Raw genomic sequence first — 15,113 nt, 5'->3', positions numbered from 1 at the left:
TTGAGAGCAGTGAAACATGTGCATAGTCGGGGTATCATGACTTTCTTCCTAATTGTGAGTTCGAAGAGACAGCATTAAAAAAGAGAAGCAACTAAAAAAACGCAATTGGAACTCTAATGTGTTGTGCGACTTTCAGTTAAAGTAACCACTAATACCAATGGCCCCCTCCATCAACGGCCCGACAAGATGAGAGCTCAACACCAGGGCTCCAGTTGGAATTGAGGAGAAGAGACACCTCAACCCACACGCATCTCAGACCACGAATGTCTAAGCGTGAGGCGCCTGAGTTCTTGTTCGGGCTAGTATCATTTTTGAGGAGAGATGTCTCTTGTTTGCTTACTTCCTTTTGCAACGAAGCGGTCAATCAACCAAACTATGAAGGCAGGAAGGGTACAGAGATAGCTCGGGTACCTATCGAAGGGGAGCAGACACAAGTATTAAGTAGAAACCAGGTGCAAATCTATGTATTTCGGATACTTACATAGTATGTAGTTGAGTGTCAAGACAGCGGAGACTTGGGACGATCTGGCTGTTGCCAATTGGTCACAAGATAGAAGATAAAGTACATGTCAACCTTTATTTGCAGGTAGATGTACTTTGCTTCTGGCCGATTGATGACATGAGAAGACAACTAATAAGTTAACTCCCTGCAAATCTCCCGCTCAACGGCTTGTCCTGACCTCGACTCACCTCAATTTACTTCAGTCCAGTCCCGTCAGGACCTGCTAGCACCTACCTACCTTACCTACATAAGGTGCTTTCTACTCCACCTCCCTTCCATCCCATCCCATCCATATCTGGGCTGCTTTAAAAACCCTGTATCCCCCTACCTACACCATCCTCCTTATACTCCTCAACCTATTCTAAATTGTGTTTCTTTCCTTTCGTGAATACGTCTTGCTCCCTACAAAAGTTTCCACGGTGACCTACGCGCTACGAAGCTTCAACAAGACACTACCCCGCCAAATCCGAACCCCGCCAAAAGTCAACACTCCCTCATCAAAATGGTCGGTCTCGGTCCTCGACGTCCTCCCTCCCGAAAGGGTACGTATACTCAAATGCTATCACATATCGTGTTATGACGTCCCCGCGACCGAGAAACCCTACATCTCGTTATTTGGGAGCATCAATTGCTGCTGGCCACGAGCTGTTGCTTGTTCACGGAGAGGAAGCTTGCTCGGTGGGGCAGAACCAGCAAAAATGCGCTGCGATGACGATGTTTCTCCATCCTCTCCAACATTCCTGGTGACGAACCTTGGAGACAAGACGAAGTCGTCTTCTAGAGTCACGACAGAGCAAAAAGCCGTCGTGCGAAATCGAGAGCCATCCCGGTTGGCTCTTGGGGCTCGGCCAAGAATCGGCGACAACAATGATAATCGACTGTGCATGCAACTATGACCTCAAGTTTCGGGGAAACAACGAATTTGCAGATGAGGTGTATTACGTGAGCTCGTACTTCGTGGTTACTGAATGCTATTGGGTTTGCCAGCTGGCAATCACTGTCCTACTGTCAAGGTGTAGATGCAGTGCTTGTGCAGTGACCATGCAGCACCGAAGTCAAATGCGCTGCCCTTCTGTTAACCTTTCCCTCCTCAGAGTTTCTTGTCTTTCCAACTACATGATGCAAAATAATATCAGCCAGCTCAAATATCCGTTGCTAACGATAAATCATGTCAGGATCAATGGCCGATGTCCCTAAGGATCTCGCCGATGAGATTCACAAGCTCGAGAAGCTCTTTACGGTAGAGCCCGCTAAGCTCAAGGAGATTACCGACCACTTTGTCTCCGAATTGGCCAAAGGTGAGCCCTACTGTTCTGTAGACTACAGGGACGACTATCTGACTTTCAATAGGCCTCAGTGTTGAGGGGGGTAGCATCGTGAGTTCGAAACAGACACCTCCAATCCTGCTTCTAACCAAGTCCATAGCCTATGAATCCTACCTGGGTCATGTCATACCCCGATGGCTATGAAACCGGAACTTACCTGGCCCTGGATATGGGCGGAACAAACCTGCGAGTCTGCCAGATCACCCTGACCGAAGAGAAATCCGAGTTCGATATCCTCCAGTCCAAGTACCGCATGCCCGAGGAGCTCAAGTCTGGTACATCTGAAGAGCTTTGGGAATACATTGCCGAGTGTCTTTACCAATTCCTCGAGACTCACCACGGAGACTGCAGCAAGCTGGAGAAAATCCCTCTGGGTTTCACATTCTCATATCCTGCCACCCAGAACTACATCGATGAGGGTATTCTACAGCGATGGACCAAGGGCTTCGACATTGATGGTGTGGAGGGCAAGAACATCGTGCCCATGTTTGAGGAGGCCCTGAAGGCTCGCGTATGCTGAACATCACTCTAAAACCCCAATAATCGCTGCTAATCATGTGAATAGGGCGTCCCCATCAAGCTTGCGGCTATCATTAATGATACTACTGGCACATTGATCGCTTCAGCCTACACTGATACCGCCATGAAGATCGGCTGCATCTTCGGTACGGGATGCAATGCTGCTTACATGGAAGACTGTGGTTCCATTCCCAAGATTGCCGACCTAAATTTGCCCGCCGATCTGCCCATGGCCATCAACTGCGAGTGGGGAGCTTTTGACAACGAGCACAAGGTCCTTCCCCGAACTGCCTACGATGTGACTATCGATAAGGAGTCTCCTCGCCCTGGACAACAGGCCTTCGAAAAGATGATTGCTGGTCTCTACCTCGGCGAGATTTTCCGACTCATCCTCGTCGACCTTCACGATAACAAGGCCATCCATATCTTTGAGAACCAGGACATTGCTCTGCTACGCAAGCCTTACTCCCTCGATGCTTCCTTCCTGTCTGCTATTGAAGAGTACGTTTTTGTTTTGCTGGGGCTACGCACACTGCTAATTGTCTGCTTTAGGGACCCCTGGGAGAACCTGACTGAGACGTATGATCTCTTCGTCAAGAAGCTGAATCTGAAGCCCACACGTCCCGAACTGGAGCTCGTTCGAAGGACCGCCGAGCTCATCGGCACACGTGCTGCTCGCCTTTCGGCTTGTGGTGTCGCTGCTATCTGCAAGAAGAAGGGTTACGAATCTTGCCACGTCGGTGCTGATGGCTCCGTGTTCAACAAGTACCCCTACTTCAAGGAGCGAGGAGCTCAGGCTCTGCGAGAGATTCTCGACTGGCCTGCGAAGACCGACAAGAAGGCCGAGGACCCTATTGAGGTTCTTACTGCCGAGGACGGCAGTGGTGTCGGCGCCGCCCTGATTGCCGCCCTGACCCTTAAGCGAATCAATGAGGGCAACATGGCGGGTATCCTTCATCCCGAGAACTTCAAATAGGCATGAGCGGGGGCCGATTGATGAAAGGCGCGTGATGGGTATCAAAGGTTAATATTAGGGTTGGTCGGAAAACGAAGATAGACGTGGACTTGAATGGAAAGCACGAATAGAGACGAAGGGTTTCTTAAAGACTATCAAGAGCGCGTGCCACTGACAGGCCTGGAATTCTTTTGATGGATCCATTCGTCTAGCCCATGAATGTGCAAATAGGCAACCGGTATTCTGCGAAATAAAGTTAGCTTGATAGTGACGTAAAATATATATGGTATATCTTACTGTCTAGGGTCCAGTATCGTCTCCGTACGCCCTCCCACTCTCCCTCGCCAGCCTTCTCTAGACCAGACATGTCTACATCACTCTCCTCCCACTCGACATCGAGCCCTGCATCGGCGCACTGCATCTCGACCACCTTGGTGTATACGTCGTAGCAGATCTTTCTGTCAGCTCCAAGGCCATTGAAAAAGCTAAACTTGCCGTCCTGGTCCATAATGCCAATGATGCACTCAGAGAAGAAGTGACGTAGCTGAGAGTAGTCTTCGCCAAAGGTGTCGAAGTAAATGGCATCATAAACCTCACCATCCTCCAGTAGTTTTGGTACAATATCTTGCCACTTGCCCTTGTGCACCTTAAAGGCTCCCTCTTCAGGGCTGCTGTTCTCCCAACTAGGGCCAAATTTGGATTCGTCCTTGGAGAGGTGCTCAAGAACGCTTGGGTGTGCCTCGATGATATGATGGCGTGAGGGTTTCAAATCAGCGAACATACCATCGACGATACCCATGCCGAAACCAATGTTCAGGATACGTTTACCAGGGGCTGAGTCGGGAATCAGAGCGGCAACAGACCGGCGCATGATATCGGTCTCCCAGGCCATCATGACACCGTTGAGGTCAGAGTCGACAAGCTTGGCATCATCATATACAAGTTTCGAATTTAGATATTCCTCGCTTGTGACTTGCTTCTCTTGAGCATCGGGAGGAATGAACTTGGGTTCTTCTGGAGGAGGGGCGGTGTCTTCAGCGGATACCAGTTGAGGAGCCTCTTCGTCATCTTGTTCAGCTTCCATCTCTTCGTCACCATCATCTGAACCAGATGATAGTGCTTCATAATCCCCCATAAGAGCGAACAGGAGTTCAGCTCGCACTCCAGCCTCCACACAAAGGTTGTATAGAGGCTTACGGCCAAGCCTAAGGGCAAGGCACCCTGGTGTCTCATTGTTGCTATCGACATCGTTCCAAATTGCACCTCTCAGGAAGAGATCGTGAACTATCTCTTTGGCCTCCTCAACGGAGCCATCCTCTTCCTGATCGTCATCGTCCCCAGAAGCAGGCCCGCAGGCACGTATAGCTGCATGTAAGGGTGTCTCCCCAGTCTTGGGGTCCTGAGCATTTGCCTTGCCGGTGGTTTTTAGCAGTTTCTGCAGACCACTTCTATCATGGCCCCAGGCATGGTACAAGACTTCTCGAATCTCGTCTGGGCAATCGGAGGAGATGCGCGCCGGCATAGAATCATCGATTTTGGGAGCCATGATGAGGGGCATGAAATAAAAATTGTGTCGCGGGGTCGACTTCGATTTTGAGGGGCACGGAAGTTTGGAGATGGGTGGACAATACACGGGCAAGGGTTGAGCAGCGGGCGTGACTGTCTATCTACACATATGGTAAGGTTGAAGCCGATTTTTCGAGTTGAGGCTGTAAAAAAGAATCAAGGCCAAGTTTGTGCTAGGGTTGGATCTACTACGTAGTATACAGGTCTGGAGTTCGATGGTGAAGCATCCTGACCAAAAAGAAAACTGGGCCGTCTGTACGGTACAAAGAAGCCAGGATATAAGTCTTGCATTAGTTACAGCAAGGGTCTATCGCTTTCAACGAAGTGTCTCATAGTTCCATACCAGTTATTAAATAATGGTCTCATCAAAGTCATCAATGGACAGAGGTATAAACATTACCTCGCAGTTTGAAAGTATAGACACCTACCTAGGTATACAAACCCTTCACTTTTTTTTATAATTTTTTATATCCTCCAAGGTATCGAATTCGACACCGAGCCTCAACGCATTTCCCCACCTTGTGTTAGAGAGTCTCCATGGCTGAATCGATCCACCCTCGCAACTGGGCAGCCGGGGATTGTAGTGCAATGCCGCCAATATGCATTTACACGTGCATGGAAGATGTTTTCTGACAAGCTTGGGTGCTGACGGGCTCAATTGGCGAATAGGACACTTGTTAGGTAGTCCATGCACTTTCAGCTCCAGTTTGTATCCCATGTAAAATGACGCCGGCGCATGCCTGCATTGCACAGCACCTTGGACGAGAAGCCCCAAATAGGTATGGAAGAACGGCCGCTAAGAAATACAGCGGACCCTCGCTTCACCAGCACCAGTTTTTCTTCTCGGACTCCCCTGTCCCTCCCTCGTCTCGTAGCCTCGCTATTAAGTTTCCTTCAGTGACGTGCACGTTCCTGTAGCCACCAACGTGATTCGCCAATCGTCTCAGGTTCAGAGCTTGTCTCGAACAGAGCTCTCGACCGTGACAACGCCAACTAAACCAATGTCGGCCTGTTGCTCCACATAACGCCCGACCTAAAGTCAGTTGCTCAACGCCAACGATAACAAGACAGAGCGAAGCGACGAAAGAGTTCAGATCAGGTCAAGGCAAGGAAACCTGGAACTCTTCTCGTACCTGCCGCACTGTAATTGACTTACAGTGCTACGGTTACCTTGCATATTCGTTAAAATAGTCCGTCCGTACCTGCCGACTCGGAAGCCCTGACCTGTTTTGTTACGCCTCGGTCATCTCGTAACTTTCGGCGACACCAAAAACATTGTCTCTCTCGACCTCCTCTTCTTTTATTATCGTCACCAGGTAAGCCAGCAAAAGAACTGTATCATCAGCATCCGTCGATTGACTTCCTCGGCTGCATTGTGGTCAAGCGTCTCATATTTCTTCATCCATCATCAGCCTTTACTATTCGAGCTCAATTCCTTGGATGTCGTATCCAGCTTCTTCAATGCGCACATGCTGATCGTTCAGGACCTCAAGACACGTTCCAGAACCTGGCTCAGCACCCGCGACGGCAAAAATCTTTCTGTCCGACCCGGCGTCGTCGTCATGAAGTTCGGAGAGCAGTTACGCTCCAGCGTTATTCAGGAGTATCAGTGGTACTATATCGATTACGATGGTTTGAAAAATGAGCTCAAGGGACCTACCGGTCCTTTGAAGGCCGGCAAGGGCCCAGAATGGACTGAGGATGACGAGACGCGCTTCGTCGAAAGGCTCGAGTCAGAGCTCGACAAGGTTCACACAAAGCAGAAGGTCAAGGCAATGGAGATTTCCCGTCGAATTGCTGTGAGCGAACGCGAAGTCAAGGATGTTGTTAACCGCCTGAATGAGCGTGGCCTTGGCGAGAATGGCCCTAGCGAAGAAGAGTTCATGCTTCTCGAAGAGGATCTCAGCGACATTATAGCCGATGTCCATGACCTCGCCAAGTTTGTGCAGCTCAACTATACTGGGTTTTACAAGATCATTAAGAAGCACGATGTAAGACTTAAACCATTGGAAACAACGCAGCGGTTGCCTAACGAAAGTTCCAGAAAACGACCGGATGGCACCTGAAGCCCGTTTTCGATAGCCGGCTCAAAGCCAAGCCCTTTTACAAGGAAAACTACGACGCGGCTGTCATCAAGCTGTCGAAGCTTTACGACCTCGTCCGAACTCGCGGAAATCCCGTCAAGGGCGACAGTGCTGCGGGTGGAGGCCAAGCCAACTTCATCCGACAAACGACTAAATATTGGGTGCACCCCGACAATGTCACGGAACTGAAGCTTATTATCCTGAAGCACTTGCCTGTTCTCGTCTTCAATGCCAACAAGGACTTCGACCCGGAAGATTCAGCCATCACATCGATTTACTACGACAATCCCGACACATGGGACCTGTACGAAGGTCGACTGAAGAAAACTGAAGGTGCCGAGGCGATTCGACTTCGATGGTATGGAGGCATGAAGACAGAGACGATCTTCGTCGAGCGCAAGACTCATCGCGAAGATTGGACGGGTGAGAAGTCCGTCAAGGCTCGATTTGCCATGAAGGAGAAAAACGTCAACGCGTACATGAAGGGAGAACTGCTCCCAGCCGCCATCTTTGAGAAGGCACGCAAAGAGGGCAAGAAGTCTGAGAAGGCCATTGCTGAGGACGAGCGATTGGCCTCTGAGATCCAATATTCGGTTATTAAAAAGGGCTACAAGCCCGTTTGCCGATCTTTCTATAACCGCACTGCGTTCCAGCTGCCCGCCGATGCCCGTGTCCGAATTTCGCTGGATACGGAGCTCACAATGGTACGAGAAGACAATCTTGATGGCCGTGTCCGCTCTGGAGATAACTGGCGCCGTATGGACATCGGTGTTGACTATCCCTTTTCGCAATTGCCTGCCGAAGACATTGAGCGGTTCCCTTATGCCGTTCTGGAGGTCAAGCTCCAGACGCAGTCCGGTCAGAAACCACCTGAGTGGGTTCGCCAGCTCATCTCATCTCACCTGGTGGAGGCTGTGCCCAAATTCTCGAAGTTCATCCACGGTACGGCGACGTTGTTTCCTGATAGAATCAACCTCCTGCCTTTCTGGATGCCTCAGATGGACGTAGACATCCGCAAACCCGTTACTCATGACTTTGGTATTCGACGACCCGGGTTGTCAGGTACTACCAATACATCTGATGATGACGAAGAACTTGACTCGGATGACGAGGAATTACAGGCTTCTGGCCGCAACGGCACTAACGGCGAGTCGAGCGCACAGGGCGCTCGTGGTCTCCGCGAGCTCCCCCCTATTGACATGGAGGGCCAGATGACAGACCTTCCCGCGGCCGATGAAGACTATGCGATATACAACTCCGATGATGAGTATGATGAAAGATACGAGCTGGCGCAAGCCAAGAGAAGCGGAGGATGGCGCTACTACTCGACTTTGCTTTCTGCCAAGACTCGACATCTCAGACAACATTTTGGAAAACACGTGATTTCTGCGCTCAAGCTTGCTATTCCTGCGCCTAGAAGCACGCAGGTTGAACGCAGTGACCGGCTGCAAGCCTTGTTTGGGCACGATCCTATTCAGAATAAGAAGTTTAAGGCGCCCCCTGGCAAGAAGATCTACGTGCCTGTACGCGTGGAACCCAAGGTCTATTTTGCGGCTGAAAGAACATTTTTGGGATGGGTAAGTACTTTGATGTCAAGTACGTGTTCGTTTACTAATACGCTTCGTTTGATAGCTCGAGTTTTCTATCTACATCGGCACAATTGCTGTCACGCTACTCAATTTCGGTAGCCATCCCACACCTACCCACTTCTGGATTTCTGGCCTCTTTACTGCGTTGGCTATTGCAAGCCTCGCCTACTCTGTGTTTACGTATCTCTACCGAAGTAAAGGCATCCGAGAACGTAAGGCTATTGGGTTCTACGACCGTTGGGGTCCAAGTATTCTCTGCATAGCTCTGTTCGTAGGCGTAGCCGCGAACTTTGGGTTTGAGGGTAAGGAGAGAGGCATCTGGTAGGAACAAGGAGTCTTGGTCTTGGTAGGCTTTGTTGCATGCATTTTTGTAGCGGTGTTTGAGACATAGTCTTGATGGGGGTGTTGTACTAGGCTTGGATCGGTCCCCTTTTGTGTAATATGAGTTCCTCAGTTGAAGAGGTGGAAGCGATAGGTCAAGTGGCTAGTTTGGAAAGTCGAGTAATGCAGTTAGTGAGCTCAGCAAAGTTAAAAAGCACACAGAAGGAGCAGTATTGGTCACTACATTTCCTGAATGACGATTGACTCTATCATCAGTCTTGGTGTTGTCGATTTCTGTCAGATGTTGAGGATGGCCATGATAATCTCAACAGGTCAGCCGCTTTCCCCAATCCTCCTTGCAATCTCTTCGACTTCCATTTCATCGAGAGTATCCTGACCTAATGGATTTGGGTCCATAACCCTCAGCTACCTCCGCGGCAGTACGGAGCCGCGTAACCTTATTCCCACTAGTAACCGCCACTGTAGCTCATAGCTTGTAGTCCATCATATGGTGGTATCCATGATTGGCGATACACATAGTATCAGCGCCAAGGCTGTCAACATCCAAGTTATATCTGATTCTAGGCCACGGTCTCTATGTCGAACCAACGCCCTGGGAGGAAAGTGGCACTAGTCCAACCTGGAGGCTTTACTCTAAAGGTCACTTTTGGTCTAACTAGTGCATGATTAACAGGTCGAGGCCACTGTACACGGAAGCAACTAAATCCATGAGGATTCGAACGATTGGTGCACTAGTCTGCGATGCAGCAGGTATATAAAGACTTGATGGTGAATTAGGCCACGACGGTGTTTCTCGAACCGTATCGCACAACCCTGCTCACTGTTCTGGACCTGACTATTTCATTTATATACTCAATCATCATGGTCGTACTAAAGACCCAGTCCGAAGTTGGACACGCTCCTCCTCCTCAAGCTCCCTACAGTGTTATCACTAATCTTCCGGGATGGGATGTGGCGAGGGCCATTCGAGAAGGCGATCCTGCTCCTATGAAGAAGCTGGTTCACATATATCCTCGCTTCATGCCCACGCACTATTCTGCTCAAGTAAGTCCATATATATGTGAGAATAACGTACTGACGACGCTGGCTTTAGCTTGGACATGAGATTGCAAAACGTCTTGGCCATACCGACAAGGCTGCGTTGGTTTATCTTAACCCTGCGGTATGGCCATATACTCTTCATCATGTCACCCACGAGAACCGTGGAGACAAACGCTTGACAGTCCAGGATGCCACTCTCAAATGCGTCGATATAGCAGGCCATAGAGTATATCTTATCCTCGTTAGTCCAACGGCGATGCCTGCTGTCGTGCTCACTTGGCAGAATCCAGGACTCGGAATCTCTATTCGTGGAGCTGAGGATCTTCTCAAAAGCATAGACACTATCAAGGAAGTTCCCTTTGAAGCCGAAAAAGGCCCTATCCCATCTCCGACTTGGACTCCCGAGAGCGAAGCCCATGGTGATCTCCGGACGAGGATCGTCGAGCTTCTCCATCGTGCACCGGTTGATGCAGACAAGGTGAAGTGTACACCAAGCGATGTGTTTCTATACCCGACGGGCATGGCTGCTATCTTCCACTCCAGCGTTCTGTTGACAAAGCACCGACCTGGCACTATTGTCGTCCTGGGTATCATCTTCCACAACACATACCACCATCTTATAGAAGAATGCCCGCAAGGAATGAAACATTTTGGAAAGGTTGATAAAGAAGGTCTTTCGGTCTTTGAAGACTGGCTAAAGCATGAGAAAGAAGAGGGAAGACCTGTTAGCCATGCATTTGTGGAGGTTCCTGGAAATCCAACCTTGGAAACTGTCGATACGAAACGTTTGAAGGAACTAGTAAGCGGATCTCATATTGCCCTGCCCTACTGCGGACTCGCTGACACTCAATAGTCTGAAGAGTATGGATTCTTTCTCATCATCGACGACACAATCAGTGGTTTCGCCAATGTAGACGTCCTATCCAACTCAGACGTCCTCCTTTCATCTCTCACCAAGTCCTTCAGTGGCTATGCCAATGTCATGGGCGGTTCCATCGTCCTAAATCCCACTTCTCCCCATTATCATAATCTTCGGTCTCATTTCAAAGAGTCTCATCATAATGAGCTCTTTGCTTCCGATGCGAAAGTCTTACTCTCCAATTCAAAGGACTTCCTTGAGCGTACCAAGATTCTTAACCGGAACGCTCTCGCCATGGCGAACTTTCTCCACAAAGCCATCTCAATCCCAGACTCTCCTGTGGTCAATGTGCAATATCCCAGTCAACTTGGCAGCAAGTCAAACTACGATGCAATTCTAAGGCGAGCAACACCAGAACTGCCAGAGCCTGGATACGGCTGCCTCCTGACAGTTGAATTCTCAACTGTTGAAGCTGCGATTGCGTTCTACGACAGGGCAGGCTTCTATCCGAGCCCTCACCTTGGCGGACATGTCACAATCATGTTTGCGTACAACATGGTCGTCTTTGGTAAGAAACCCGACGAGAAGGCGTATATGCATGAACTGGGAGTCAGGGAAGCAAGTGTGCGAATCTCGGCTGGTCTAGAAAACGAAGAAGACTTGATCGACACTCTTAGAGATGCTCTGGAAGTTGCTACTAAAGTCAAGAAAGGGCTCGAAACCGGACATTAGTCCCCCGGTACAGGTTTCAAGGCTGGTAGAATGATCATAGCATTAATCAAATTAAACATGTCCACGTCTATCTATCCCCCACAAATATGCCCAACGCCTGACCCAGCCAGGAGGTTCATCATCGTACAACCTTTGATCTAGTAAACCTCATCAACTCATCTACATGGTATATCATTCAACGTCGAGTGAGCTCCGTACTTATCATTTCTATGCAACAGAGGTCACTCTGCGGATGGTCCTTCTTGCTCCTTCGCCTGTGATCATGATGGCGCTCTCCGCCTCAAGAGCCCTCATCACGTCGTTGAATTCGGACTGTTCGACAGGAATGCTGGCGCCCTCACTCAGTCGGCGAGCAACATCAGTCCAACGCACGGTGTTGCCACCAGCTGTCATGTCATCCAAGAGGCGTAGGAGAGCGGTACGTAGCTCATCGCGACGCTTGCGATCAGCAGCACTTGTTCCCTCAGTGAGGAGACTCATGTCGATACGTCCCTGAGCATCTGTGGCGGCGGTCTTGAGGGCGCTCTGAATGAGACGATTGGCCTCGCGAACATCGTCACGTGTGACAATCTCAGAAAGGCGCATCTTGGCGTGAGCTTCGGAGAGACGAATCATACTCTCAAGCTGACGGGTGGTGGCAGTGATACGCTTATCAGCGGCGCGGACATCTTGTCCAAGGGAGCGCATGGCAACATAGCAGTCGACCAGCTCCTGAGCCGCTTCTTGTGAGATAGTAGGTTGAATCTTGGATCTCGCATAGGAAATATAGAGAGTGAGGAACTCGACTGGCAGAATATCATTCTTGTTGGGAGCGGATTGGGGCTTGTCCTCAAGGTAAAGCGATAAAAGATGCTTGGCCAAGCGTCGATCGTTCTTCTCATCGGCATTGTCCAGGATGAGGTACACGAGATCAAATCGCGAGAGGAGGGTAGGAGGGAGGTCAATATTTTGAGGAACAGGAAGATCGGGGTTGTACCGACTGCCGATAGGGTTTGCCGAGGCGAGGATACTAGTTCGCGCATTGAGAGTGGTGATAATACCGGCTTTGGCGACTGAGACGGTCTGCTGCTCCATCACTTCGTGGAGTACGGAGCGCGTAGCATCAGACATCTTATCAAACTCATCGATACAGCAGACACCACCGTCTGATAAGACCAGGGCTCCAGATTCGAGGACAAGCTGTCTTGTTTCTGGGTCGCGAGTAACGTACGCAGTTAAACCGACAGCTGAGGATCCCTTGCCACTCGTGTAAACGCCGCGGGGGGCAATCTTGTGAACGTACGAAAGCATCTGCGATTTGGCTGTCGACGGGTCACCACAGAGGAGGACATTAATGTCACCTCGATATTTGGGACTACCACCCTTTTGGAAAGTCTTGTTGGTGCCCCCAAAGAGTTGCAGCAGGATGCCCTTCTTGACGTCGTCCATTTCGTAGATAGAGGGAGCTAGGGAACGAGCAAGAAGCTCGTAGATATCATCACGGGCGGCTGTCTCCCGGATCTTCTCTTCGTCCTCAATCGTGATCTTTCGTGTCTCTTCGATGCCGTTCTCTCCGGCTTCAGCTTCCTCCTCACCAGTGACACCGAGCGTAGAAGGGTCAGCGCCCATGCGCTTCTTATCGACCTTTTGAATGTGAAGAACATCAACATATGTCTTGTGCACGCTCTTGAGGGCACGCTGGCGGGGGTTGACACGAACAGGGCTGACGCGGAAGATACCTGTCAACTCAACACGGTCACCAGCCTTGCAAAAGTCGACCAGCTCGTTGTAAACGCAGACCGACACTGAATGAGGCGTCTGACCAGCAGGCACAGCATCGGGTGTCTCCTGAAGCTTGATGACCTGCTTGTCCTCGAAGGAACATCTGTTGTGCACGATCAACATGGAGTTCTTGGACTTGCAAATCTCACGAGGACACTCGGTGGGCTCGCGAATTTTACCACGATCTAAGCCAACATTGACAGAGTGGTTGCAAACATTGCAACGAAAGAAGGCATCTTTCATATCAGGAATAACGGGGGTTGTGCGGATAACGAGACCCTTGATGCTGATCAAGCGGTCCATATCTGGTCTATGTTAGTCGAAGGAAGGGATACTTATAGTAGAGTATAACTTACCAGAAGGATTCAGATCTCTCAGGTTGGTGGTCTTGTCCAGACCAAATGGTCGAACCACATAAATAGATGAAGCTACTTGATCCTCCAGCGAAGCTTGCTGCTGTTGATCTGGTTGTGTCCGGGGTGTGGGCGCCTCTTCGGGCCTATCCGAGCTGAGAAATACAGGTTCTGAGCTCTGAGTGCTCTGTTGGGAGGCTTGGTGGCCAGCGCTGCTCTGCGATTGACGGTTTCTCAAAGTCTCTGCCCGTGCAATCTCAACCATCATGTCATGAACGGACTGATCCATGACTGGCACGATTTCCTGGGGGTAGGCTTGAATTTGATGCCATAGCTTTCGGGTTGGTGGATATAGGTTCAGGTCAGAGATATCAAGATAAAGTCGTGTTGTTCCCAAGAGCAACATGTTCTCCAGAGCCTCCCAATATGGCTTTGACTCTGCATCAGGAGCGTTCTGAACATCTTCATCTGACGCACCATCGCGGTACATCCGATACTTCTGTGTAAAGTTGCGAAGGAATTCCTTGAATGATGCGAAGGTATCGTCGATAGAGACAGTCGTGCCCCAAATAAGACTTTGTCCTTGTCCACCAAGAACATCAGCCTCTGACGTATTGGGGTCCCTGTTCGCGAAAGAGGCGGCATCGGATCCATCAGCGGGGCCCTCACGAACTACACGGCCAGCATCGTCGAGAATCACTCGCCGAGAAGCACGGGGTGTTCGAGTCGCATCGGAGTTGATATCGCCTCTGCGGTGAGGTGCCGGCGTGCCGAGTTGAGAACCCAAGAACAAGCCGCTGCTCTCACTTCGAAGCTCAGACTGTTGTCGCAGTGATCTGCCAGGGCTGGAGCTAGGTTCATAGTGGATAGGTGAAGATCCTATGGTGGTCAGTTAAGTGAAGGTAAGGTTGATTAAGCCAGTTCTCACCTCCATGATAGGCCGGTGTGGTTGGGTTTGCTCGAGGTGTTCTTTCAGGATCCAGGTCGCTTTGAGTATCTGTCATCTGTCGCAGGGGAGGGCTAGGGACATCGCTCTGGCTGTTCGTCATATGCCCAAATGGCGAAGACACATCTCCGGGGAGATTATTCTGATTGCTTGGTCCTGGTGACGAAGACTGATAGTGGAGGGGACTCGAAGGGGCATCGAGCTGAGAGTTTCCTTGACGGGGCGTCTCTGAATTGCCAGCAGCACGACGAGGGGTCGCTGAGCTGCGTGTCGACCTTTTCGTAGGCGACGACATTTTCGTTTTGGGTTATCTGTATGTTTATGCCAGAGAAGGTAGAAGAAGTGACTTGGCGTGACCCTTGTCTTTTGCTACTGTTGATGTTGGGAAATTGGTGGTGAAGATGAGGGGCCGCGCAGGGATTGGCTGGGTGACGGGTCGCGTCTCCTTTTTCAGACGCGTAAAGTGCTTGACGCGAGGGCGGGGGGCTTGCCAATTAACCCGTCATGCAGGGAGCTTTTGATAAGATAAGACGGTTGGC

General features: G+C 50.2%; 5 protein-coding genes across 15 annotated transcripts; 3 read left to right on the top strand and 2 right to left on the bottom strand.

The window, feature by feature from the left end:
• Window positions 1–563: 563 nt before the first annotated feature.
• FOIG_01069 (hexokinase) lies at window positions 564–5,070 on the top strand. Of its 7 annotated transcripts, XM_031197680.1 has the most exons (6): window positions 564–1,044; window positions 1,678–1,800; window positions 1,853–1,878; window positions 1,928–2,338; window positions 2,393–2,847; window positions 2,899–5,070. In XM_031197680.1, the coding sequence occupies exons 1-6, from the start codon at window positions 1,005–1,007 to the stop codon at window positions 3,320–3,322; spliced, it is 1,479 nt and encodes a 492-aa protein (XP_031073447.1). In that variant the 5' UTR covers window positions 564–1,004; the 3' UTR covers window positions 3,323–5,070. The 7 variants fall into 7 exon arrangements, with proteins under 7 accessions (XP_031073447.1, XP_031073445.1, XP_031073451.1 ...); XM_031197678.1 differs by having other exon boundaries at window positions 656–1,044; window positions 2,393–5,070; XM_031197684.1 differs by having other exon boundaries at window positions 656–1,044; window positions 1,853–2,338.
• Window positions 2,340–5,096, bottom strand: FOIG_01068 (arginine N-methyltransferase 2). The gene is made up of 2 exons (XM_031197677.1): window positions 3,599–5,096; window positions 2,340–3,544 (listed from the first exon to the last, which is right to left on the bottom strand). The coding sequence occupies exons 1-2, from the start codon at window positions 4,857–4,859 to the stop codon at window positions 3,510–3,512; spliced, it is 1,296 nt and encodes a 431-aa protein (XP_031073444.1). The 5' UTR covers window positions 4,860–5,096; the 3' UTR covers window positions 2,340–3,509.
• A 614-nt stretch (window positions 5,097–5,710) lies between these two features.
• Window positions 5,711–9,232, top strand: FOIG_01067 (uncharacterized protein). Of its 4 annotated transcripts, none has more exons than XM_031197675.1 (4): window positions 5,711–6,183; window positions 6,361–6,858; window positions 6,912–8,528; window positions 8,584–9,211. In XM_031197675.1, the coding sequence occupies exons 2-4, from the start codon at window positions 6,430–6,432 to the stop codon at window positions 8,863–8,865; spliced, it is 2,328 nt and encodes a 775-aa protein (XP_031073442.1). In that variant the 5' UTR covers window positions 5,711–6,183; window positions 6,361–6,429; the 3' UTR covers window positions 8,866–9,211. The 4 variants fall into 4 exon arrangements, with proteins under 4 accessions (XP_031073442.1, XP_031073443.1, XP_031073440.1 ...); XM_031197676.1 differs by having other exon boundaries at window positions 5,769–6,183; window positions 6,352–6,858; window positions 8,584–9,232; XM_031197674.1 differs by having other exon boundaries at window positions 6,161–6,183; window positions 6,252–6,858; window positions 8,584–9,209.
• Window positions 9,233–9,513: 281 nt separating this feature from the next.
• Window positions 9,514–13,290, top strand: FOIG_01066 (uncharacterized protein). Of its 2 annotated transcripts, XM_031197671.1 has the most exons (3): window positions 9,514–9,926; window positions 9,976–10,722; window positions 10,777–13,290. In XM_031197671.1, the coding sequence occupies exons 1-3, from the start codon at window positions 9,744–9,746 to the stop codon at window positions 11,512–11,514; spliced, it is 1,668 nt and encodes a 555-aa protein (XP_031073438.1). In that variant the 5' UTR covers window positions 9,514–9,743; the 3' UTR covers window positions 11,515–13,290. The 2 variants fall into 2 exon arrangements, with proteins under 2 accessions (XP_031073438.1, XP_031073439.1); XM_031197672.1 differs by having other exon boundaries at window positions 9,514–10,722.
• Window positions 10,845–15,030, bottom strand: FOIG_01065 (minichromosome maintenance protein 4 (cell division control protein 54)). Its single transcript, XM_031197670.1, has 3 exons — window positions 14,557–15,030; window positions 13,632–14,507; window positions 10,845–13,580 (listed from the first exon to the last, which is right to left on the bottom strand). The coding sequence occupies exons 1-3, from the start codon at window positions 14,867–14,869 to the stop codon at window positions 11,722–11,724; spliced, it is 3,048 nt and encodes a 1,015-aa protein (XP_031073437.1). The 5' UTR covers window positions 14,870–15,030; the 3' UTR covers window positions 10,845–11,721.
• Between the last annotated feature and the right edge of the window lie 83 nt (window positions 15,031–15,113).

The sequence above is a fragment of the Fusarium odoratissimum genome, assembly GCF_000260195.1.
Source record: "Fusarium odoratissimum NRRL 54006 unplaced genomic scaffold supercont1.1, whole genome shotgun sequence".
Lineage (NCBI taxonomy): Eukaryota > Fungi > Ascomycota > Sordariomycetes > Hypocreales > Nectriaceae > Fusarium > Fusarium odoratissimum.
Note: the sequence above shows the minus strand (reverse complement) of the source record. Positions and strands in the feature narration are given on the sequence as shown.